The following is a 25667-nucleotide window of genomic DNA, read 5'->3' as shown; positions in this document are numbered from 1 at the left end:
TATGCGGGGTCTTTAGTTCAAAGTGGTTTTTAACCACTATGTTCTACCATATCAATAGGTCAGGTGTATAGTAGCTACTGTGATATGGAATTGTTTAATTCTAAGGGAAGAAAAATTACTCCTACATTACAGATTACACAGAAGCTAACAGATTAAGTAACCTTCTTTCAGTCACACTGTTTGAAAGTTTTCAGGGTCCAAATTGGAGGCCAGAACCCATTTTCACTCATGTCCACCACTCCTGGTGCATTGCTTCTTTGCACAAATCCCTTACTTGATAAATGTGTGTGGAGTGGAGTGCAATGAAAGACTTCTTCCAGACCAGGATTTGTTTCCTCATGAGAGAAATTCTGAGTTTCGTTAGGACAATGGGATTCAAATTCACATCTGTATAACTGTGGGCCCAAAGCTTTCACCATGACACTATGTTGCCCCTCCTTATACAGAAGAAAAATTACATATTTCAGGGTAGAGATGATTTCCCCTATTCTTAAATAACATACAACTGGAGTATGAAGAGGTTAAGTTAAAGCCTACTCAGGACAACAGAGCTAGTGTCTTGTATTCCCTTATGAGATGGTCCGTCAGGTGTGGCCACAAGAGGAGACAGAGGAGAGACTCAGAAATAAAGATAGGTTTGTACGCCCAGGTCCTAGAGACAAGAGGCTCACTTATGGGGCCACATGGGGAAGATATAGGGAGGTCACAGACCAGAGTTAGGGAGGCACTTAGGCCATCACCTTAATTGGGGTTCCCAAGGGAAAGGAAAGGCAGGACAGAGAAAACAACCTAGGCTCGGCTGGTTTGTATACTTTTGGCAGGCTTCGGACTAGAGTGGTGGTCCCTAGCTGCCTGGCATCTGGGCCTGGGATGACTCTGGTAGAGGAATAACACCCTGAGGTGCAAGGACCAGATAGAAGAGGTCGGGCTCTGGGTTGGTTTGCATATCAAAGGCATGTTCCTAGCTGGGTTCTTTGCTATCTCTAAAAATTGGCTAGCCCAAGGAGACTCAGTCTCTCCCCAGCCAGAAAGGTTTCTTAAGGTGTCAAGATATCATAATATAAAGAAAAAATACATAAAATACAGTAAGAAAGCATCATGGCCCAAATTCCTCTGGGAAGCAGGAATGAGTTCTTATTCACCACCATTTCTACTTCAAACCCAGCACAGCATTAGCCAATAATTCTGAACAGCCAGTTTTCGAGATGGAATAGGCTTTGAATATTTTACTTCTGGACTTCAGGATGTTACTGTGACCCTATGCGGGTACACGTATTGGTTCTTCTACTGATTATCGCTTGGTATCTCGCTGCGTTTGAAGTCCTCAGTCAGGAGGGGTAACTCAAAAAGGATTCGTGGAGGACGTGAGTGTTGGCAGAACAAAAACGAAGCGTTGCAAGGAATCTCAGCCCAGGGGAAAGACGGAGGGAAGATGAGGGAGTCTTTCCCAGGACAAAGGAGAGCTCCACCATCCGGTACTAAACCCGGGCGTGTGAGGGCTCCTTTCTTTTGTAATTTGAAGACAATGTTGCAGCAGCCAAACCCAATTTCATCGGAAGCCCAAGTTCAGCACCATGGACAGCCCTCCTTAGACAGGAAGCAGCTCAGCGAGTGAGACCTTCACAGGGACAAAAGATTAGATCCACCCAACCAGGACTGACGTAGGTGTGAACTTTGATAAAAGTCCGAAGTTTTATAGCCAATGACTATATATGTGGCTATATTTTTAATTTAATCCTTCCTATAACCCTATGAGACAAAATGGCAATATCCCCATGGTACCGATTTGAACATTGACTCTGAAATCTCAAGACGTAGCCCAAAGCCACATCACTCAGATGCAGTAGAGCTGGATTTTGGACTGGCGTCTGGCTCTAGAGCCTATGAGCAGGAAGGGTGATTGGACTTACATCCAGGAAGTGTTTATTGGGTCAAGTTTCACTATATGGCTGTGAAAACTTGGATTGCTGAATTCATGTCTCTGAGCATCAGCTTCCCAATCTGTACAGTACATTCATGCACGTGTCCCAAATTACGTTAGTACGTATTCCTTATTCTTTACCTGGAACCTTAAGATCAAACATTTCCCAACATCTACACCTGTGTCTTCTCAGAAAACTCGGATTCTCTGTAACTATAAAAAGGGGGGGGGGCAACAAAACCTTTCGTGAATGTAGTTCCTTGGGGTTTCCTCTTATGTAATGTGAAAGGGTCTCACTCAAAAACACATTTTGTCCCCAACATTCTTGCACTCTTTGGGCATCTTTCTTCTGAAAATTTGGCACAAATTTCCTGGTCTCATTAGTTTCTCCAAGTCAGTATTTAAACACGTGAAGTGGAAACTCTACTAGAACTAAAGAGGAAACAGAAAGTGTTCGGTGATGGGGAGAGAAGATGATATTTTGATTCAATGATATCCCAATTTGCATGCCGGTTTTATTTGCCCTTGCTCTGTGTCTTGGGCAAGTTGATTTTCTGAAGTCGATTTCTCACCTGTAAAACTGGGATAGTAATAGCATCCTCACAGGGATTCTGTGAAGCTTTAAAGGTCTAAACTCTGGGAAGCATTTAGCCCGATGCCTGGTGCATAGAAAGAGCTTAACAGACAGCAATCATTGTGAATAATACATCTACCGTTGTTATTTGTTTGCCACTTGGAATATTAGCATTAAATGTTTATAATAACCAGGAAAGGTGGATAAAATGCATGCATTAGAACTATTCTAGATTTTTTCCTTTTCCTTTTTGTCCATTTGACTTTAGGTGTCTCTTTTACTTTCCAAAACTCAATTATCCTCCTTGAAAAATAATGATAGCGTTTTTTACAGGTTCTTTGAGACAAGTGAATAAAATAACATAAAAAAAATTCTTGGCACAGTGCCTGGGATACTATTTTGAAGAAGGGACTTAAGAAACACTCCAATCTGTGTTGCATTGTTCATTGTGGCAAATAACTGCAAAAATCTTACTTTCCCAAGGCTTCATGTGAACTGGTTCTTGGCCACCTCTCCATCCTCGTCTCTTTCTGCCCTCCGTGCTCTCTAAGCCCAGCCTTCAAGCATGTCCAGTATTTTTGCCATGAGACTCTTTGCATAGACATCTTTGCCCCAAGCATTTTTGCTGCAAGCATTTTCACTGCATAACTAATTGTCCATTTTGCCACAAAAGATAAGGTAACTGGCTGACTGTTTGGTTTAAACTGGTTGACATTTTGGTTTCATCTCCCCTTTTGATGCAGTACTCCTGTTTTTATACTACATAAATCCTAGTCCTCATAGTAGTCTATTCAGTGACAGCCAGACATGGCAGTCTTAAAATAGTGGACGTTAACAGCTATATATCAACTTGATAGAAAACACAGTGATAAAACTCAGGGAAAGTGTGAAATAAGAGCGTGTAAAGCCAGATTGCATAGTGTACAAATAAAATTATAGCATCAGTTTGCAAATCCTTTGGTGACGTGGTGATTTCTCATAGAATTTTGGAACTTCTGTCAACAGACATGTGACAGTATGCCAAGAGCAAACAGTGTAGGAGGCTTTCACAAGGCAGTACAGAGCTCAGTCACAAACATGCATCCTAGTATTTGAAACTGCTACCTCTCTTAATGAAGGAAGAAATTTTGGCAAAAAAGAAAAATCGTGATGCCAAACGAGAAGGTGAATCAACAAGTGATCATTACGGAGAGGGTCCTGAAAGGCTTGGTCCAGGAGAAACTGTTGTCTCACTTTCACACAAGGAGTCAGCTTATGTATCTGTCTTTTTCACCCATGTATTCCCTTTGCCTAGTGTAGAGATGGAAGCTCAATGGATGTCATTGATTGGGTTCCGTAATTGATACCCTGTGGACAGAAGGATGCTACAGTTGGGTTATTTGCCAGCTCTCAGCTCTTCGTATCTTAGGTGTAGAAGACTTTCTGGCTCCCCAGTCTTGATTGTGGAATTGACACGGCACTGAAGCCTGACGCAGTTGAAACTGACCCTGGTGCTGTCACTTCCTGGCTGTGTGATCTTGGGCAAGCGAATGTACCTGTCTGAGCCTCATACCTGCCTTTTGTCATAGAACCAAAAATATAACTAGGATTTCTGGCAGGTTACTGGCTCATAGTAAGGGCTCAATGGAATTATAGATGTTTTCATGATTAGATAGTGTGCCCCCTGTTTACATCAATAATTTCTTTCTGCGGGCCTCAAGTTATTTAAGTATAACAGTGGGGAAATGATGCTTATGTCTGTATATGATCACACAGATTGGGTACATAAGTTACATTTTCCACCTTTTGCTGAAAGCTATGTTCATTTTGTGGGAATTCCTCTGTGATTCAGAAAGGAAGCTGCCCCTTTGTCCTTCTCGAACATTGTAACTGAGAGTAATGGAATATAGAAAATAAAGTCGCATTAAGAGGAGAGGAACAGAGACTTCGCTAGTGGTGCAGTGGTAAAGAATCCGGCTGCCAATGCAGGGGACATGGGTTCAATCCCTGGTCTGGGAAGATCCCACATGCCGCGGAGCAACTAAGCCCCTGTGCCACAACTACTGAGGCCCGCGTGCTCTAGGGCCCATGCTCTGCAATAAGAGAAGCCACCAAAATGAGAAGCCTGTGCACCACAACGAAGAGTAGCCCCTGTTTGCTGCAAATGCAGAAAGCCCACGTGCAGCAACAAAGACCCAATGCAGACTCCCCCCCCACCCACCCCCCAAAAAAGAGAGAAGAGGAACATTTTTACAGAAAAAGAGAGCTGACTCTCTTGGATTTATAGAATACTCCTAAATTCCTTTGTAGTGTGTAAAAAGAATGGAAGAGTTAATTGGGGAAGAATTTTTTTCAGAACAGAAATGACAAAAATTCTCATGTATTTGGTATAGGAATTTGCTCTCAATTGCTTCACTTACTTTGTTTTAACAACCTAATTGGAGGCAAGTGTTATTGTCCCAATTTTCAGTTGGTCTAATTGTTTGTATAAGGACCTAGACTCACTAAGAAAAACTGCCAGAGTATCCAAGCCATTTGCTCTCGTGACAAGAATTCGTCTCGTGCATCTAAATTGTCTTCCTCTGAAACAGTCAGTTTCCAAGAGAAGCTGGGTTTTTCAAGTGTCTGGGTTCTCCACACACTGTGAACATATTTCCAATATTTTTTTTTACTGCTGTGCCTCTGCAGGAACCAGAACGCCCACAAACTTTGTCTCCCCACAGATGGAGAGGTCCCTGGATATAGGCAACATGACCAGGGTCCAGGAATTTGTCTTGCTGGGCTTGTCCACAAGACCAGAAATAAGGGAGGTCCTGTTTGCCGTCTTCCTGGCCCTCTACCTGCTGACCCTCCTGGAGAACACCCTCATCATCTTCCTCGTCTGCAGTCACAGCGAGCTCCACAAGCCCATGTACTTCTTCCTAGGCCACCTGAGCTGCCTGGAGATGTGCTACGTGTCAGTGACCACGCCCAGCCTGCTCGTGGGGCTGTGGACTGGCCCCTACCACGTGCCCTTCACAGCCTGCATGACCCAACTCTTCTTCTTCGTCTCCCTCATCTGCACGGAGTGCACCCTCCTGGCCTCCATGGCCTATGACCGCTATGTGGCCATCTGCCACCCACTCCGCTACCCACTGCTCATGAGGCCACAGGTCTGCCTGGGCTTGGCCATGACGTCATGGCTTGGTGGGCTGCAGGTGTCCGTGATCAAGACAATGTGCATTGCCAGCCTGTCCTACTGTGGCCCCAACGTCCTCAACCAATTTTTCTGTGACGTCTCCCCTCTGCTCAACCTGTCCTGTACCCACGTGGCCCTGACGGAGCTGGTGGACTTCATCTCTGCCATTGTCATCTTCTGTGGGACGCTGCTGGTGGCCTTGGCCTCCTACTCAGCCATCGGGGTGGCCGTGCTTCGCATGCCCTCAGCTGCCGCCCGGCGCAAGGCCTTCTCCACCTGCGCCTCCCACCTGGTAGTGGTGGGCATCTTCTACTCAGCAGCTCTCTTCATCTACTGCCGCCCCAGCCGCATCGAATCCATGGACCTCAACAAGGTGCTGTCGGTCATCTACACGGTGGCCACGCCCCTGTGCAACCCCGTCATCTACTGCCTGCGGAACCAGGAGGTCCACGCAGCGCTGCGGAAAACTCTCCACTGGACTTGATCTTGGTCTTGGGAGGTTAGACCCCACTCCGTGTCCTATTTAAAATTTTTCATGGTCCCAAATGTCATAATGATATTGAAGACAAATGAAATGCTGAAGAAATGTATTTCCCACCTAATAGACAAGAGTTTATATCAATCAATAGCAAATCCTAAATTACCCTTCAGAAAAGTGAGCAATGTCCACGAGAAAGCAAGTCATCAAAGATAAAGCATAATAGACCAGCAACTCACATGACTAGATGCTCAAGTTTACTAGCAAACAGAGAAATTCAAATTTGACAATCCCGTCATTTTATTTCTAGAAGATTGACAAATATTTCCCAAGTATTTCTGTACGTTCCTACAAGTAGAAACAGCTAATTTACACAATGATATTCTTTTAATCCTTGGAATGAAAAAAAAAATCAGAAACAACCCCAGTGTCCATCAAAAGTGAGTGCATAAAATACAGTATATTGCATTCATCTGAGGTGACCACTAGACTATGAAATGAAAAGAAATAGATTTTTATGTTCGACATGGAAATATGGTCGAGACATAAATGTTAATAAAAATCATGACAGACAGCTGTGGATTTCACTGGTTTTATTTTTTGTTTGTTGACTTAATTTTGATATAACTTCAGAGAGAAAAGTTGCAAGGGTACTTAACTCTGATATATTTGATATTTGATTTATTGTCACAAATTATTTATATTTTCCTCCATTTCTCTCTCCTTCTCTCTCTCTCTCCTCACATCCATTTTTTGAAAATACATTTTCAAATTTTTTTCAATGTATTTTCAAATAATTTTTAATTATTTGAAAGTGACTTAGAGATATCGTGCCCCTTTATTCATGCATACTTTAGTGTTTATTTCCTAAGAATAAGGTCGTTATTGTACAATTTGGAACAGAGGAAGATAACTGATGAATTTCTAACCTATACCTCTTTGAAAAGCAACCCTATTACCTAGAAATTAATATTCGCTTTCAGCTCTTTGTATATAAAAGTTATGTACTGTGAAATGCACAAATCTTAGATGTTCAAGCCAACATTTTTTGAAGAATGTGTGTACCAACACCCCCATCAATATAAGGGCATTCTTTCCCCCAGAAAGTTCCCTCTTGTCCCTATTCTGTTAGTTCTGCCAGAGGTAATCACTTTTCTGACTTTTTTCACCACAGATTAGTTCTTTTTTTAAGAAGTATTTTTATGTATTAATTTTTATTGGGATATAGTTGCTTTACAATGTTGTGTTAGTTACTGCTGTACAGCAGAGTGAATCAGCTATATGTATACATATATCCCCTCTTTTTGGGGTTTCCTTCCTATTTAGGTGACCACAGAGCACTGAGTAGAGTTCCCTGTGCTGTACAGCAGGTTTTCATTAGTTATTTATTTTATATACATAGTATCAATAGTGTATATATGTCAGTCCCAATCTCCCAATTCATCCCATTTCCCCTTCGCCCCTTGGTATCCATAGGTTCATTCTCTACATCTGTGTCTCTATTTCTGCTTTGCAGATAAGTTCATCAGTATCATTTTTCTAGATTCCACATGTAAGCGATATTATACGATATTTGTTTTTCTCTTTCTGACTTACTTCACTCTGTATGACCGTCTCTAGGTCCATCCATGTCTCTGAAAATCATTTCTTTCCTTTCAATGGCTAAGTGATATTCCATTGTACGAGGGTGAGTCAAAAATCATCTGCACTCTGGCTGTAGAATTTATAGACGTTTTAATATAACCGACGTGCGGATAATTTTTGACTCACCCTCGTACATATGTACCACACACCACAGATTAGTTCTTAACTGTTCTAGAACTTCATATAAATGGAGTCCAGCATATACACTCATTTGTGTGTGACTTCTTTGGACAACAGTGTTACCAGCAAAAAACTGGAAAACTATACAAATATTCATTAATAAAGGACTTGTTAAATGTATTGTGGCCCATTCCTTGGAGACTTGACTTCAGGCCATCCCTCTACCAGACTCTTCTTCCTCCATCACCACCTGTGGACCAGACGTCCTTACATGGTTCACGATCAAGTATTCCAAAGTTAAAACAATTCACCTTAAAGAAAAACTTTCTAGGGGTCAAGGTCCACGTCTTGGGCTTTTTCCCCTTTAATTCGACAAACATAGCCTTGCAAATAATACAGAAATGAAATGTAGAGACCTTTCTCTGAATGAGTCACAGGTTAGTGGTGAGAGAAAAAATAAGTGTATATAATCAAGGTAGTAAAAACTATGTTAGTGTCCAGAGCTAAGCAGTTTTTAGATGTAAGAGAAAAAAAGAAAAAACATTCATTGACTTGCCTGCTTTGTGCCTATTGCTGTGCTGGATCCATACATATCTCTGTTAATTTAATTTTTATGTTGTCTCTGCGATGTGTATGTGGTCTCCATTTTAGTGGTATTAATATTAGCAATAGCTACCACTTACTGAGCACCTATTAGGCACTAGGAATTGTGATAGGTAATTTACAGGCATTAAGTAGTTTAATCCTCAAGGTAACTTTTCCAGGTGAGTGTTACCATCACTGTTTTATAGGTGGAGACGCAGAGGCAGAGGAGGTGGAGGCAAAGTCACACCACTTTTGATCAGGAATTCAAATCCAGCTTTTCATGCTCCAAATTCCCAGAACATTGGTTTGGAGCCCAGGCATTCAGTCAAGTTTCTGGGTAATGGATAGGGACTTCCACTCCATCACACTGCTTTCTCATGGCCAAAAAAGGGTTCATTCTTGGTGTCTGTGGAAGAAAGCAGTAGGTGAAAAGGTCTGTAAGTAGGTGGAATTGAGCCTGAGGGATGACTTAGATTTCATTGGAGGGGAAGGGAAAGGACCATCTAGGCAGAAGGACCCAGATGGGCAAAATGCACTGTTTTGTCTGTGTGTGTTTATGCATACAGGAAAGGGGAGAGGCACACACATGAATGTGTTAAAGTATTTTAACCTTGGTTCTCTCAAAAGATGGGAGGGAAGAGGACATACCTGCAAAGGTGTGGGTCATACCATTTGCTCAAAATATTTCTTTTTCTTTTTTTTTTTTCTTTTTTGGCCATGCTGCACAGCATGTGGGATCTTAGTTCCCTGACCAGGGATTAAACCCGTGCCCCCTGCAGTGGACGCGCGGAGTCTTAACCACTGGACCACCAGGGAAGTCCCATCAAAAATATTTCTTATTGTTGTTTACTGACTGCAGCATAACATGGACTGATGGTTTTACTGTTCATGAAAAAAAATTCTGTGCTAGGGTTATGGGCACACTGCTTCTAAGTCTATCTATTTTATTTGATTCATAAAAGGGGAAAAGAAAAATAATTTTAAAAAACAAAGTTGATAGTGCTCATTCCAGATATGCATTGGGCATGCCAGGAATGGATGGACAGAAGACCTATTTGGTGGGGAATCCAAGGCATAGAGAAGAAAACACGTTGCATGCATGGAACACTGAGTGTTATGTGTTAACTCAGGGAGCTAAGGTATCCTGCAGGCAACAGGGAGAGGATTTTCTAATTTTCCATATGAGCCAAAAGAATATTCTATCTACCTGCTTCTTGTCTTATATCAGGCAGAGGTGATCTTGTAAGACTTCTGAGAGACTGTGCTCGGATATCCCTCCCACAATAGCTTTTCCCAAATCTCCAGTTTCCCGTCCTCTTAATACCCACGGGTTCTTCATCTCTTACTATATTATAATATGTCACAAATGTCTGTTTCAGGGTCAGTATCTCTCAGTATCCTGGGAGAAATTGAGAGCAGGAATTAATCTCCTTCAGTTTTGCAATCCCAATGTCCCTCACAAATCCTGTCATCTCTTAGGGGTTCCAAACTGCATGAGAACTGCCTCAGAACCAATGTTACCTTTTAGTCACCTTCCCAAGCCCCAGTACGCTCTCACGAAATTTTTCACTTCAAGATTCCCTCTAAATCCACAGAGATTAGGACTGCCCTCTAAGGTCCATCTCTTGGATTTAAACTTGCCCTTCTGCTTGCAGCTGGCTGTAAGGACAGAGAACACAGAGATGGAGAAATGAGGAGAGGCACATGAGAGCTCATTGATCAGGACCAAAGACAACTTCTTCCAAACATTGCTGATGCCAAGTCACTGCCACCTTCCCTTATGTCCAGGGAAGAAGCTGAATTATTTTGGCCTCCAGAGTCTCCTGTAGGACGGAAAAGCAGGACCTGCCTCACTTTAGCTGAGAGGTAAGAAAACAAGATCACTTGATTTGGGAAAGAAAAAAATAGAACACCAGAAAAAAATGTCCTCCTACTTATAAGATTCCTTTGGGGTGCAGGACACTATCTGGGTGCCACCAAGACTATTTTAGACTTAATCCTCGTGACAGTCTGAAGAAGCCAGGGTTATCATCTCCATACTGAAGATAAAGACATGAGGCTCAGAAGGTCAGAGCCTTTGTCTAAGTCAGAGAGATCTCGGGCTACAACCAGATTCTGTCTAACTCCAAACACCTTCTCTTAACCTGAATGAGAGTGTTTTTACCGAGGTTCACAAAATAAGCATATTAGGTTGTACTAACATTAAATATCACATGACACAAAATGTGAGAGAAAATATTTAAAGGATTCAAAGTAAGGGTAAGTGTTTTTGTTAAACTTTTGTGTGTGTGTGTGATTGTGACTGTGTCGCGACGTGAAATGTATTTCTTATTCTCGGCCGTGGTAAAAACACTAGATTATACTGTATCTAAATTCCTTCATACATAGATAGGTAAAATGAGAGCTATCATTATACAGTATCTTTTTTTATTCCTGATGGAAATATTATTATCAACTTGAGTAATAGGTAAATCAGACTTAGAGAGATTAAGAATCTTACATTTAGACAGCTAGCAAGCTGCTGGTCATAAACTTCTCTGGCGGGGGCAAAACCCAAGTCGACTGTAACCACAGGTCAGGTCCTTGGGGGCAACCCAGGAGTGAGAAATGTTGGTGGGAGGGGCCCAGGGTGTTTGAGTCATGCCCCAAGCGTCCAGTGCTTTTTAGGTACACTTATCAGTTCTTCAGCAGATTGATCAGGGACATTCTAGGGCATCTGAATTTATCAGAGAGGCAAGAGTTTCATGAATAAGTTAAGTCGAGAACAGGGCTGGATAGAAAGGAAAAAAAGGGCAGAAGCAGAGCCGAGGATAAAGCAGACCAGAGAAGGAAGGAAGGCCAGCAGAGGAGGGAAAGTCCCCGGCTGGAAGCTGTGGCAGGAATTCGTTTTCAGAACCAAGGCCAGCGCCCCACCCATCCCGCTCAGCTCGTGTTCAAGACCAAGGACAGCCCGGCCAGAGCCGTTCAGAGCTAAGAACGTCCACTCACCCCAAACAGTCAAGAGTTGGCCTGAAAAGAACTGGAAGCACCAACTTTGAGCCTTGCTGTGCTCAGCCGAAAAAAATGAAGTACTGTGCCAGAATACCAAGATGAAATTTTCCGCCAAGAATAGATCTATCTTCTTGGGCAAAACTGCGTCCCTATAATTATAAAACAACAATATATATTTAACAATTGCAACAAACAATTTACTGCATTCATGTTATTGAACATTTTTTCCATCTGCTACTTGAGGGGGCTATCTTAATGATCTCATCTACCTTTGCCTAAAAACAACAGACTTGGAAGGATGATTATTTTTCCTTCACTTGGACATGTTGAGAATTTTCAGGGGGTGTTTTTTTACTAAAATCAATGAGGGAGATGGCATTAAAGCATAGGAGAAATGACATGATGTTTGGATTCAGAGAGGTCTTGGTACTAATACTTGATGTGTGATTTGGTCCATGTTTTAAAGAGGGGAGGTACATATACATTCAAGTGCATGGATATGCTGGTGATGTTTTTGGAAGGAGTCACAAGAAACAGGTAACAGTTGTTACCTCTGGGAAAGGGAAAAGGATACTGGAGTGAGAAAAGTTACTTTAAATTTTATTTTAAAAATTAACATATGTAAAATTGACTTTCCGGCATAGAGTTACATGAATTTTAACACATGTAGAAGGTACTTTTATGCATGGCTTTTATATAAGTAGTGAGTAGATGCCAAAGAAAACATGCAGTGCAGGAGTAGAGCATAAAAATAACGAAGTAGTGAATTCCTTGTGCACACAAACCATCTTGAAAGAACACGACCATTTCTCTTCGAAGCCACTGTGTGCCCTTCTCACTCCACTGCTCCCCACTGAGAAGTAACCAATATCTCATCATTCTCCTACTTTGTTTTGCCACATGACTTTGTATCTCTAAACAATATATTTCTTAAAAATTCTGGGCACAGTTTTACTTTTATATAAATGGAATTATAGCTGTTTAACAAAGTGGGTAAATTTCTCTTTTTCTCATTTTCAGAAGTTTATATTTGTCCCAATTCCACAGGTGTGAAGTGGTATCTAATTTTGGATTTAATTTCCAATTCTTTGACTCCTAATGAGATGAACATATTTTTATGTTTTGAGTGACTAATATCCTTTGGTGAGGTATACATTCAGATTGCCCATTTTTCTGCTAAAAAAAAAACCCTATTTTGCATATCAATTGACCAATTTCTCTGTATATCCTACACAAGGATCCCTCTTTACCTTTATATATTGAAAGTTTATATATATTTCCAGGTTGTGGCTTTTCTCCCAATATTTTGTGGTGATCAGGATTTCTTAATGATTCTAGTTTTTAAAAAGTTTTACATTCTTTTCCTTTATTCTTATTGTATTCTAAACTCCCAATGTTGCAAAGACATGCTTTTATATTGTTTTCAAAAATCTCACAGATTCGCACTTCACGTGTATGTTTTTTAGCTCACCTGAAATTGATTTTTTGTGCATGTTATGTGATTTAGGGTTCCAATCTCTTTTTATTTATCTATATGGGTAACTAATTACTTGAGAACTATTTCTTGCAAAGTCCATCCTCTTCCCCACTTACATCATAAATCAAGTTTGTATGGACATTTGGTGTGCTTCTGGGCTTTATTCCATTCTATAATTCTGATTACCCCTGAAACTTAATTTTCATTGGGAATGTTTAACGTGGATTGAAACCCTACAAGAGACAGAATGTATTGGGGTGGAGGTGAAGCTACATAGAAGTAGGTTTTGCTCATATGGTTGGAAGAAAACTGATCTCTTCCTCTTCTTCTTACTTCTTATTCTTTAGCTACACTGGCTTTTATTTTCCTTGAAGATGCTAACCTCCTTCCTGACTTGAGTTTTTTGCACTTGCTTTTTCTTGTTCTACTTGGAATGCTCTTCCACAAGCTCAGTGCTCATTTATTCTTTCTCATTAGTCAGAAATGAACTCAAATGCACCTACCATCCTCAAAGAAGCTTTCTCAGGCTGCCCACCCTAAAATAGCCTCCTTTAGACGTTACTGACCGTCCTGTCTTGCTCTCTCTTTAGCACTTATCTGCTGAAACTCTGTCTAACGTCTCTAACCCTCATGACCTGGAATATGCGTCTCAAAAGCTCACGGACATTAGTTCTGCTCACAGGTTGATTTCAGGCACCTCATACATAGTATATACTCAGTAAATATTTGCTCTTGAATACACGTGATAAATGATAAGTCAGAAATGAGTCCAAATAGCATAATCTCCACATCTCAGTCATCTGAAACTCAAGTTGAATTTCCACTATTAATGGTAGAGGCAAATGACCCATGTTTCTTTCTTAAAAAATTTATTCATTCATTTTGTATTTTTTGGCTGTGTTGGGTCTTCCCTGCCGCAAGCAGGCTTTCTCTAGTTGTGGTGAGCAGGGGCTACTCTTTGCTGTGCACGGTCTCCTCATTGTGGTAGCTTCTCTTGTTGCGGAGCGTGGGCTCTAGGCACAGGGGCTTCAGTAGTTGTAGCTTGTGGGCTCTAGAGCACAGGCTCAGTAGCTGTGGCTCATGGGCATAGCTGCCCCGCGGCATGTGGGATCTCCCTGGAGCAGGGATCGAACCCGTGTCCCCTGCATTGGCAGGCGGATTCTTAACCACTGTGCCACCAGGGAAGTCCCTGCTCTTTCTCTTTGACCACTTTGGTCCTGCATGGACCATTGTCTCTACAATCCTGTTTCTTTCTTACTTAGATGGAGGGGTTTCTGGACTTGGGCAATATGTCCAGAGTGCGAGAGTTTATCCTCCTGGGTTTGTCTGCCAGGCAAGGCGTGAGGATTGTGCTGTTTTCTGTCTTCCTGGCCCTCCACCTGCTGACCCTCCTGGAGAACACCCTCATCATCTTCCTCGTCTGCAGTCACAGCGAGCTCCGCAAGCCCATGTACTTCTTCCTGGGCCACCTGAGCTGCCTGGAGATGTGCTACGTGTCAGTGACCACGCCCAGCCTGCTCGCGGGGCTGAGGTCCAGTCCGTGCCACGTGCCCTTCACAGCCTGCATAATTCAGCTTTTTTTATTCATATCTCTCATCGGCACCAAGTGCTCCCTCCTGGCCTCCATGGCCTATGACCGCTATGTGGCCATCTGCTGCCCGCTCCGCTACCCGCGGCTCATGAGGCCCCAGGTCTGCCTGGGCTTAGCTTTGTCCTCATGGCTTGGTGGGCTGCTGGTCTCGGTGGTCAAGACATCAGGCATTGCCAGCCTGTCCTACTGTGGCCCCAACGTCCTCAACCACTTCTTCTGTGACGTCTCCCCTCTGCTCAACCTGTCCTGCACCCACGTGGCCCTGACGGAGCTGGTGGACTTCATCTCCGCCGTTGCCATCTTCTGCGGGACGCTGCTAGTTGCTCTGGCCTCGTATGCGGCCATCGGGAGGGCCATGCTCTGCATGCCCTCAGCCGCCGCCCGGCGCAAGGCCTTCTCCACCTGCGCCTCCCACCTGATTGTGGTGGGCACCTTCTACTCAGCGGTCCTCTTCATGTATTCCCGCCCCCGCCCCATCGAATCCACCGACCTCAACAAGGTGCTGTCAGTCATATACACGGTGGCCACGCCCCTGTGCAGCCCAGTCGTCTACTGCCTGCGCAACAGGGAGGTCCACGCCGCTCTGCGGAAAACCTTCCACCAGCGCAGGGTCTCTTCAGGGAGAACTGACATTTCCTGCTCCTGATTTTAACACTTTCGTGGCCAAAACACATGCACAACTTTCAAAGGCAAATGGAAACCCAGAGGAAAATATTTGCAATGTAACCTACAAAGACTTCTTTAAATAAAGGAGAAAAATATGAAGACCCCCCAAAAGAAAAACCAAAAGGAAAATGGTCATGAACAGGAAGGCCTTTTATTGAAGGAAACATGTAAGTGGCTGATACTCTACAAAAAGACGTGCACCCTCTCTAGTAATCCAAGAAATGGAAATGTATTCCTTGCCCACTAGGAAAAAAAATTATGTAATGTTTAAAATATAAGCACATAAAAAAATAAAATAAAATATAAGCACAAGAGTTTTTATTGCAAAGTTGTGAAGTTTGGAATAAACATTATTATTTTATTGGAAATTTTTGCAAATAACTCAAATGCCCACCAACATGAAATTATTTAAATATATTATGTTATATACATGCGTGAAATAACATGCATTCATTAAAGAGGTTAAGCCAGACCTGCAGATACTGTCATGGGGAGGTGATGTGCTGTTGAGTTTGAAATGAAAGAAGCAGTATAAGGGTACATCAAAGATTTATAAAACAACGATAGACTAATTGCAATAGTTATTTATGTTAATATTTACCTAGAAAGGAATCTGAAAAGGTATACATCAAAGAGGTATTAGCTGTGTTTTTAGCTGTGAGACCACAGGGGACTCATATTTTCTATTTTACACATTTGAATATTTTGCAATAAGCTTGTATTATCTTTATAATGGAATAAATAAGCATATTATATGAGAAAGATATTCAAAGAATCACTTTCTATAGAATGACTTCCTCATCATACTAGCATGCTTTTCATTTTTATTTTAAGTAATAAAAATTTGTGTTGGGGGACTTCCCTGGTGGTCCAGTGGTTAAGACTCCACACGTCCACTGCAGGGAGTGCAGGTTCGATCCCTGGTCGGGGAACTAAGATCCCGCCTGCAGCGTGGCATGGCCGAAAAAAAAAGAAATCGTGTTGACAGTGCCTCAAGGGAAGCGAACATGTTCTAGTGTGGTTTGTGGGGGTTGATGTTGGTACGTTTTAGAAGGGCAGTTTGCTGATAAATGCAAAAAGCCTTGAGAGTCTGAATGGCCTTGTGTTCATCAATGCTACTTTGGGAATTTATCCTGGAGAAGGAAGGGAAAGACGGGGAAAAGCTGACTTTCAGGGACCTCCCTGGTGGCGCAGTGGTTAAGGCTCTGCGTTCCCACTGCAGGGGGCCCGGGTTCCATCCCTGGTCAGGGAACTAGATCCCACATGCATGCCGCAACTAAGAGTTGCATGCCACAACGAAGGAGCCCACGTGCCTGGTGCAACCAAAAAAAAAAGTTGACCTACAACAATACCCATTCCAAACTATTTGCACAAAGACAAATAACCCAATCGTTTACCCAGAAAAAGGCAATAGAAATGGCCAATAAACTATGGAATAGTGTTCAACCTCCACCACTACTAAAGAAATGAAACTCGAAGTAAGAAGATGCTCCCACCCGGTAGTGGAGCGTCTTTTAATTTGCTCATAGCAAGTTTAAAAAAAAAAAAAGAAAAGAAAAGAAATGCTTTGACAGACGCCAGTGTTGGTTGAATGTGGGGACAAGGTCCCCTTCTAAGACTGCTTTGAGAATGCAGATTGAGGCAGTGTTTTTGGAAAATAATTTGCCAGTATTTGTCAGATGTTAAATTCACATTCACTTTGACACAGCTATTACCATTTTATCTTCATGCTGTAGATTTTTTTTTTTTTTTTGGCTGTGTTAGGTCTTTGTTACTGTGCTCGGGCTTTCTCTAGTTGTGGTGAGCTGGGTGTGGTGGCTTCTCTTGTTGCAGAGAATGAGCTCTAGGTGCGTGGGCTTCAGTAGTTGCAGCATGCAGGCTCAGTAATTGTGGCTTGTGTGCTCTAGAGCACAGGCTCAGTAGTTGTGGCGCACTGGGCTTCGTTGCTCCATGGCACGTGGGCTCTTCCTGGACCAGAAATCAATCCCGTGTCCCCTGCATTGGCAGACGGATTCTCAACCACCGCACCGACATGGAAGACCCAGTGCTGTAGATCTTGAGATAGCCTTTAATTTTCTTCACGGATGTTTCCAGCCGTCTACGTTCCAGGCGCACATATGATTGTACCTTCTGGGCTCTTTATGCGTGGGTGGGTGGGTGGGATCACATGAGTGTTACTGGCCAATGAGTAATGATGTCACTTCCAGACGAAATCATTTAATTCCTGGTGTGAGACCCTCCAGATGTCTCTTCTCTGTCTGGCACGGTGGCAAGCAAAGTTCAAACCTGGCCTCTTCCACCTGAGTTCCTGACCGTGGTTAGCAGAACCCTCTTAAAATGATCATTAAAATTCTCTTATATGCATGTCTCACAGATATATTGCTAAGGGACAGAAGCAGGATGCCAAATGTGATCTGGGAAATGGGAGCGTTTGGTTCCAATTGTTCAGAAAAATATGTGCCACCAGAAATTCTCATGTCTCCTGTTTCCGTAGAAATACTCCTCTTTTCAAAGCTCCAGCCGGGCAGGTGTGGGAACACTGAGTCTGTGCTCTTTGCCCGTGGTTCTTCTCAACCCCAGGCTGCCATCCTTCCCAGCCCCTCAACCAGTCACTGTGGTTATTGGCCTGGGGGGCGGGGTGGTGGCGGGGAAGGGGGCAGTGCTCTGCTTGGCCAGCCGGTGTCACGTGCCTTCCCCTAGACCCAGGAGCGGGGCTGGCCAGTTCACTCAAACCATAAGGATGGAGTTGGGGGTAGCGTTCTCCCTCATTGGGGTAAGTGACCAAAAGAACACCTCTTTAGGTGTATGGAGTCAAGAAAATACCAGATTTAGGACTTCCCTGGTGGTCCAGTGTCTGGGACTCCGTGCTCCCAGTGCAGGGGGGCCTGGGTTTGATCCCTGATCGGGGAATTGGATCCTGCATGCCACCACTGGGAGTCCACGTGCTGCAACTAAGGATCCCGTGTGTTGCAACTAAGACCTGGCACAGCCAAATAAATGAATTAAAAAAAAGAAAGAAAAGAAAATATCAGATTCTGTTGCAGCTACAATTCCACAAGGGAAATGCATCATAGAACAGGAAAGGAGTCAGAATGAAGAAAGCCATAAGCAAAACAATTCCCAATGACTGCTCTCATCTGTGGGGCAGAAAGAAGCTAAATGGGGGTCAAGTTCGGCTCTATCTCATGGACAGAAGACAGAGATTAAAGTGATTTTTGATACTGAAAAATAATCTCATTATAAAAGCAACACATGCTTGCCACAAAAAGAATTTTTCACAAAATACAATGAAGTGAAAATGAAAGCAAAGCCTCCCCGAGGTCTGCCACACATTGGCAATCACCATTAGCATTTCATAGTGTTGATTTTCAAATTCACACAGACACACACATCGCGTTAAAAAATCAAAACGTGGGCTTCCTAGGTGGCCCAGTGGTTAAGAATGCACCTGCCAATGCAGGGGACACAGGTTCGATCCCTGCTCCGGGAAGATCCCACATGCCGCGGAGCAACGAAGCCCGTGCTCCACAACTACTGAGCCTGCGCTTTAGAGCCCGTGAGCCACAACTATTGAGCCCATGTGCTGCAACTACTGAAGCCCACAAGCCTAGAGCCCGTTCTCCGCACTGAGAAGCCACGGCAATCAGAAGCCCACGCACCACAACGAAGAGTAGCCCCCACTCACTGCAACTAAAAAAGAGAGCCTGTACACAGCAAAAAAGACCCAACACAGCCAATAAAATTAATTAAAAAATCAAAACGTAATTACACTGTTCATGCTGTTTTATACCCTAAAATTTTCACGTCATGGTATGTAATCGACTTCTTTCATGGAAGTAAATATACCTACCAAATTTATTTTTCATGGCATTGTAGGGTTCCATTGCATAGGTGTGCTTGTGTGTTTAAAGACGCCTCTATTGCTGAACCGTCTCGCCCAACAGTTCTCCATTAAAAACACAGAACCGTACAAATATCTTCACAATTACATTGTTGCAAGCATCCTAAGTTATTTTCTTGGCTAAAAATCCTTAAAATTATATGCTGTCAAAGGCCATAAACACTCAGGTTTTAGTGCATATTGGACATTAAATTGTCCTCCAGAAACATTGTGCCAATTTTAGTTCATAACTTCCATGATTACTGAAATTTTCCCTCCAAAAGTTTTCACTCTCCTTGAATTTTGGGGTGTGCACCCTCAAAATAAATCTATGCAAACACCTGTGGATATATTTAGAATTTTTGTCTGTGCACTTTAAAATTTAAAATTTAATTTAGAACTTTAAATTTTCACATTTTTATATATAACTGTCAGGCCTCCATGTCAATATACAGAGATACAACTGCTTTAAAAAAATTGCTTCATAAGGTTTCACAATATGGGGTCACCATAACCTATTCAGTCACTGTGTTATTAATGAATATTCACATTCTTTCCAGTTTGGGCCACTTAAAACGATGCTACAATAAACATCCTTATACATGTATTCTTACAGATCAGTGCTTTAATCTTCCTGTGAGATACCTGCGAAGGAGCAGGTTCTGGGTCAACGTGCAGGCACAATTCACATTTTAACAGGTGATACCAGGCTGCTCTCCAAGAAGGTGTGAACCATTTGTGCCCATGGCGTAACACTGTAACTAGCATTTTTCCTGAGTATTAAGGAGATTTGTGAGATTCAGTGGTTGTTTGCATTACCTCATCTATAAACTGCCATTTACAATTGCCCCCCTTACCCTGACTTACACATATTTTTATTGCAGGAGACATGGACGTTTTCTTTTTGTGCCGAGCTGTGCAGTATGCAGGATCTTAGTTTCCCATCAGGGATCGAACCCGTGTCCCCTGCAGTGGAAGCACAGAGTCCTAACCCCGGGACCGCCAGGGAATTCCATATATTTTTAGAGTAGGATATTGAAGCCTTTAAAAACAGTTTGACAGTTCTTTTAAAAGTTAAATATAGCACTAGCATGTGACCCAGCAGTTCCACTCCTAGGCATATACCCAAGAGAAAAGAAAATTTGTTTCCACAGAGTTTTACAAATATTTACAAATATTTATCCCTAGTAGCTAAAAAGTGGAAACAACTCAAATATCTTTCAACTGATGAATAGGTAACCTAAATATGGTGTATCCATGTAATCGAGTATTTTTCAACCATAAAAAGGAATAAACTACTGGTACGTGCTACAACATGCACAAACCTTGAAAATATTATGCTAAATGAAAGAAGCCACGTAAAAATCCACATATCATATGATTTCAATTATGTAAAATGCCCAATTAGGCAAATCCACAGGGAGAGAAAGATTAATGGTTTCTCAGGGCTGCAGACGGGAGATAGGAAGTGACTTCTAACCGCTGTGGATTTCTTTTGTGGGGATGAAAGTGTTTTGGAATCAGATACAGTGACGGTTGCACAACCCTGTAAATGTACTAAATATCTACTGAATTGTACATTTTTAAAGGATGAACTGTATGGTGTATGAATGTAAAGTATTAATGCCTTGAGACCTCACCCATGCCCTTAGCTGGTCAGCCTCAGGACCAGTGTAGGGTTCTATGGAATGCTGTCTGGACCTCCTGGTTCCGCAGGCAGTAGATGACGGGGTTGCACAGGGGCGTGGCCACCGTGTAGATGACCGACAGCACCTTGTTGAGGTCCATGGATTCGATGCGGCTGGGGCGGCAGTAGATGAAGAGAGTGGCTGAGTAGAAGATGCCCACCACTACCAGGTGGGAGGCGCAGGTGGAGAAGGCCTTGCGGCAGGCGGCCGCTGAGGGCATGCGGAGTACAGCCCTACCAATGGCCACGTAGGAGGCCATGGCCACCAGGAGGGAACCCCAGAGGATGACGATGGCGGAGATGAAGTCCACCAGCTCCGTCAGGGCCACATGGGTGCAGGACAGGTTGAGCAGAGGGGAGACGTCACAGAAGAAGTGGTTGAGGACGTTGGGGCCACAGTAGGACAGGCTGGCAATGCACGTTGTCTTGGCCACCGAGACCAGCAGCCCACCAAGCCATGATGTCATGGCCAAGCCCAGGCAGACCTGGGGTCTCATGAGCAGTGGGTAGCGGAGTGGGTGGCAGATGGCCACATAGCGGTCGTAGGCCATGGAGGCCAGGAGGGTGCACTCCGTGCAGATGAGGGAGATGAAGAAGAAGAGTTGGGTCATGCAGGCTGTGAAGGGCACGTGGTAGGGCCCAGTCCACAGCCCCACAAGCAGGCTGGGCGTGGTCACTGACACGTAGCACATCTCCAGGCAGCTCAGGTGGCCCAGGAAGAAGTACATGGGCTTGTGGAGCTCGCTGTGACTGCAGACAAGGAAGATGATGAGGGTGTTCTCCAGGAGGGTCAGCAGGTAGAGGGCCAGGAAGACGGCAAACAGGACCTCCCTTATTTCTGGTCTTGTGGACAAGCCCAGCAAGACAAATTCCTGGACCCTGGTCATGTTGCCTACATCCAGGGATCTCTCCATCTAAGGACAAAACACATCTACAAAGTATTTTGCAAATCTATCTCCGTGCATCTTGCCTCGCCCCAGATCCAAGCCATCATCTCACTTGAGTAAATGAAACAACCTCTTCTCTGGCCTCCCGGCGTCCATGCTCGCCTCTACAATCCTCCATGTGGTAGCTCGCGGAGTCTTCGAAAAACACAGATCATATAGGGTTACTCCTCTGCTTAAAACTCTTGACGTTTTCCCCATTATTCTTTGAATAAACCTTATGTTCCTTATGAAGCCTTGCCAGTTACTTCAGGTTTAACTCTTGTCATGGTTCCTCTTCACCCATCTACCCAAGCCCTACGGGAACCCTTTCATTTCCTCAAACGTTCCAAGGTCCTGCAAGGCTTAAAGAATTCCCACATGTAGTTCCTTCTGTCTGGAACACCCTTCTCCCATTCTTGTTTTTCCCATTTCTGGAAATCCCTGCTATCCTTGGCATAAATTTGTCCATGTCTTATCTTCAGTAAGCCTTCCTTGAAAATCCTCTATCAAACCCTCCATTGTTACTCTCTATGCTGATATCACAGAGCGACTGTTATCATTTTAAATTACTCGTATGTTTGTTCAGCTATTCAGTGTCTCTCCAACTGGGTTGTAAGCCTAGGGGAAGGAGCTGGGTCTGTCTTACTCAGACCTCTATCCTCGAGACCTAGCAAAAAAGCATGTTGCCCAGTACATTATAGGTACTCAATACATGTTTATTCAATGCCTTTGGATAAATTTGGATTTCCAGGCATCATACTTTTCAGTAGGTGCAGCAACACATGGTGAGGGATGTTGGCTGGGAGCATTGGGACTCTGCCTAGGTGATCTTCTCTTCAATTTCTAATGGCTGTTGACTTGGAAGAGAGACAGCAGAGTGTGGCTGGAAGAATTTCTTGGGGTCAGAAATTCTGCCTTGTCTACTTATTACAATCTTTAGCACGTTGCTTGATTTATGCCAGCCTTAGGTTTTTTCTCTGTGAAATGGGGAGGATGATGTTGGCTTCTATGAAATGAGGAGATTGCATAAGAAAATGAAAGGGGGGGAATTCCCTGGCAGTCCAGTGGTTAGGACTCCATGCTCTCACTGCCAAGGGCCCAGGTTCAAACCCTGGTCAGGGAACTAAAATCCCACAAGCTGGGTGGTGGGGTCAAAAAAGAAAAAAAGAAAAGGAAAGTTCTATACAAAAGAGTTATTACTTTTGATAAAAACGGATTTATTTCTTTTTTAGGTGACATTTGAAAAAAAAACAACAATTTTACAGGAAACTTCAGTAGTTCTCCTGGGTATTGTGGAGTAGAGAAAAATGTTTATCCTCTAATCTGAGATTTCTCTATTGATTTGATGACAGTTATTGATAGAATTTTCCACCATTTATTAGAGAAAAGAGTCTATGGTAATTTTCTAGAACAAACCAATAGCAGTTTCGTTGCTGACTTCTTATAGAGAAGGCTATCTCCAACCTCCTCTCCCCTCAAAAAAAAAAAAAAAAACTCTTGTTATGAAGATGGAGATAACATTTAGTGCATATATCTATGGCCTTTTAACAAAAGACTTTATTCATTTTTTCAATCCCAAGCAATGTAAGTGTCGATTTCCTTATTTATTTTTTATTTTTGGCTGTGCTGGGTCTTCATTGCTGCACGCGGGGGCTACTCTTCCTTGCGGTGCATGGGCTTCTCATTGTGGTGGCTTCTCGTTGTGGATCACAGGCTCTAGGCCCACGGGCTTCAGTAGTTGCAGCACATGGGCTCAGTAATTGTGGCTCGTGGGCTTCGTTGCTCTGCAGCAGGTGGGATCTTCCCGGAGCAGGGATGGAACCCATGTCCCCTGCACTGGCAGGTGGATTCTTAACCACTGCGCCGCCAGGGAAGTCCCTCGATTTCCTTATTGTTAAAGATGAAGAAACTGAGTTTCCCAAGTATGAAATGAGAACGCTGGGACTTTTCGAATCTATTCTATCTGATTTTACTGCTCCCCTGTGCCTTGAATGAGGTTTCACTGTTTATAAAACATGCCCTTGGTCTGTTTGAGAGCGACCTTAAATCTCATCTCTTTCACAAAGCCTTTCCTTGCACAGCCTAGCGGCTACATCTGTCGCAACTACACAACACAGATGATGTTTAATCCTAGTCTGTCTTCTGCCTTTTACAGCGAACTTCCTTGGAATAAAACAGGCATATCTTTGAATCCTGGACATGCACCTTCCTCCCTAAGAGATCTTTGAGAAAGTCACTTAAGCTCTCTCTGAGTTCCAATTGGCTCGTAAATACATTCTGGGATCCTGAGTGGCAGAGTGAAGGCTGACAGTAACAGTAATCCCCACATATCAGCGTTTACCAAATGCCAAGTGTTGTGTCAGGTGATTTTTATTCACGTTTCATCCCCATCACAACACTGGAAGTAAGCATCAATGTGCCCATTTTACAGGTGTAGAAACTGAGGATCAGAGATGCAATTAGTTTCCACAAGACCTCCCAACAGTAAGTAGTAAAATAGAGATTCAACATCCCAGGTGTGACTTGATTCGTAACTCATTATTTTCTTCCCAGTCTCCTGGGGATTTGGGATAAATTTTTCATTTTATTTATTTGAAACATGTTGGCCAAAGAGGAAAAGAAAATCATCCTTTTGTTCTAGGAAGGGAACATTAGGGCTAGAAGGGCCATTTGAAGGCACTCAGTTTGACATCCTCAATTTTTAAATGAGGAAATGAAGAATACCTGCACAGATGCAGTGGTTATGACAGCTGTTATGATTACATAGAATGGATTTGAGTTTCCAAAATGCCAGATGTGAAGTGGCTGCAGGTGTATCAGCTTGAGATCCCGGACAAAGACTTTATAGGCAGGATCCTATTTCATCATCCCAGTGACCCTACACAGTAAGCTTTCTCAGCCCCATCTTACCGATGAAGAATCAGAGGCTTAGAAGGTGGAAGGCGTGTGCTCAAGGTCCCTCAGCTGGTACTCGATTTAATGTGGTTTACAGATGAAGACCCGCATCCTGGAGCCATGTTGACCTGGTTACTTCTCTGTCCTGGGTCTCAATTCCCTTGAAGACACAGCTAACCTCAGAGACGATTAAATGAAACAGTGAGGTTAATATACTTAACGCTGAACGGAGGTCTGTTCTCTTCAGTCCAGTAGTGGTTGGTGCTGTCCCTAGTCCTCGAAACAAGCACCTCACTTCTGCCCCAGAATCATCCCCCAACCCAAGGACCAGCTATCCGTGGTCCTGAATGTGGCTCTCCAGCCAAGCCCCTTCAGCGTGGCATGGTGGAACTCGCCTTAGTTCTAAACAAGAACCCCTCAACCGCTCTCTTCCCTCTGTGGTTCCCTCTCCTCACTGGGCTTTTTTCTCCCACAATTCACTTTCTGTCCCCACACCAGACCTACCATTGCTATAAGACAAGTCTCCCATGAGCCAAACCTCACAACCAGTCATCTCAGTTGCCAAGAGGTGCTTTTTGCTTACTTCACATAAGAACCAATCAGTTTAATTTCAAGGGTCACTTTAGAATTCTTCAGCTTGAAATCAGAGGGCACAGGGACTATTTAGGATTTTCTTTTATCCCGTAAACATTTATCAGGCATCAACATGTACTGTGCCCAGCACAGTGGGGACATGGAAATAAACAATATGGCCTGTATAGTAGGAATTCTCTCTCTAATTATGCCTTGTTGGCTAAACATGGACAAGTTACTTAACCTTTCCAACCCTCAATAGCCTTTCCTGCAAAAAAAAAAAAAAAAAAAGACAGATGTAATTATCTTCATCTCATATTATGTAATGTCTCCACTATTCAGTAAGAGTCGAATAGACCTGCATCCGCATATTCAATCTTCCACTGAAAAGCTGTGAGATTTTGGACAATTTACGTGTCCCCGTAGAACCTCAGTTTCCTTATATGCAAGTTGGGGATTATTTTAGTACTTATAGGCTATTCATGGGGTAGCCATGTGCCAA

The 25667-nt window shown here is 43.2% G+C and overlaps 3 protein-coding genes across 3 annotated transcripts; 2 read left to right on the top strand and 1 right to left on the bottom strand.

The window, feature by feature from the left end:
• The first annotated feature begins 5197 nt into the window (after positions 1-5197).
• LOC130842990 (olfactory receptor 5-like) lies at positions 5198-6136 on the top strand. The gene has a single exon (XM_057719656.1). It carries the CDS (start codon positions 5198-5200, stop codon positions 6134-6136), a length of 939 nt encoding a protein of 312 aa, XP_057575639.1.
• An 8073-nt stretch (positions 6137-14209) lies between these two features.
• LOC130843032 (olfactory receptor 5-like) lies at positions 14210-15184 on the top strand. Its single transcript, XM_057719702.1, has one exon. The coding sequence runs from the start codon at positions 14210-14212 to the stop codon at positions 15182-15184; it is 975 nt and encodes a 324-aa protein (XP_057575685.1).
• A 5562-nt stretch (positions 15185-20746) lies between these two features.
• On the bottom strand, positions 20747-21685 carry LOC130842989 (olfactory receptor 5-like). The gene has a single exon (XM_057719655.1). It carries the CDS (start codon positions 21683-21685, stop codon positions 20747-20749), a length of 939 nt encoding a protein of 312 aa, XP_057575638.1.
• Between the last annotated feature and the right edge of the window lie 3982 nt (positions 21686-25667).

This window comes from Hippopotamus amphibius, unplaced genomic scaffold (genome assembly GCF_030028045.1).
Source record: "Hippopotamus amphibius kiboko isolate mHipAmp2 unplaced genomic scaffold, mHipAmp2.hap2 H_1, whole genome shotgun sequence".
Taxonomy (NCBI): Eukaryota; Metazoa; Chordata; class Mammalia; order Artiodactyla; family Hippopotamidae; genus Hippopotamus; species Hippopotamus amphibius.
This window is presented reverse-complemented; position numbering and strand designations above follow the sequence as displayed.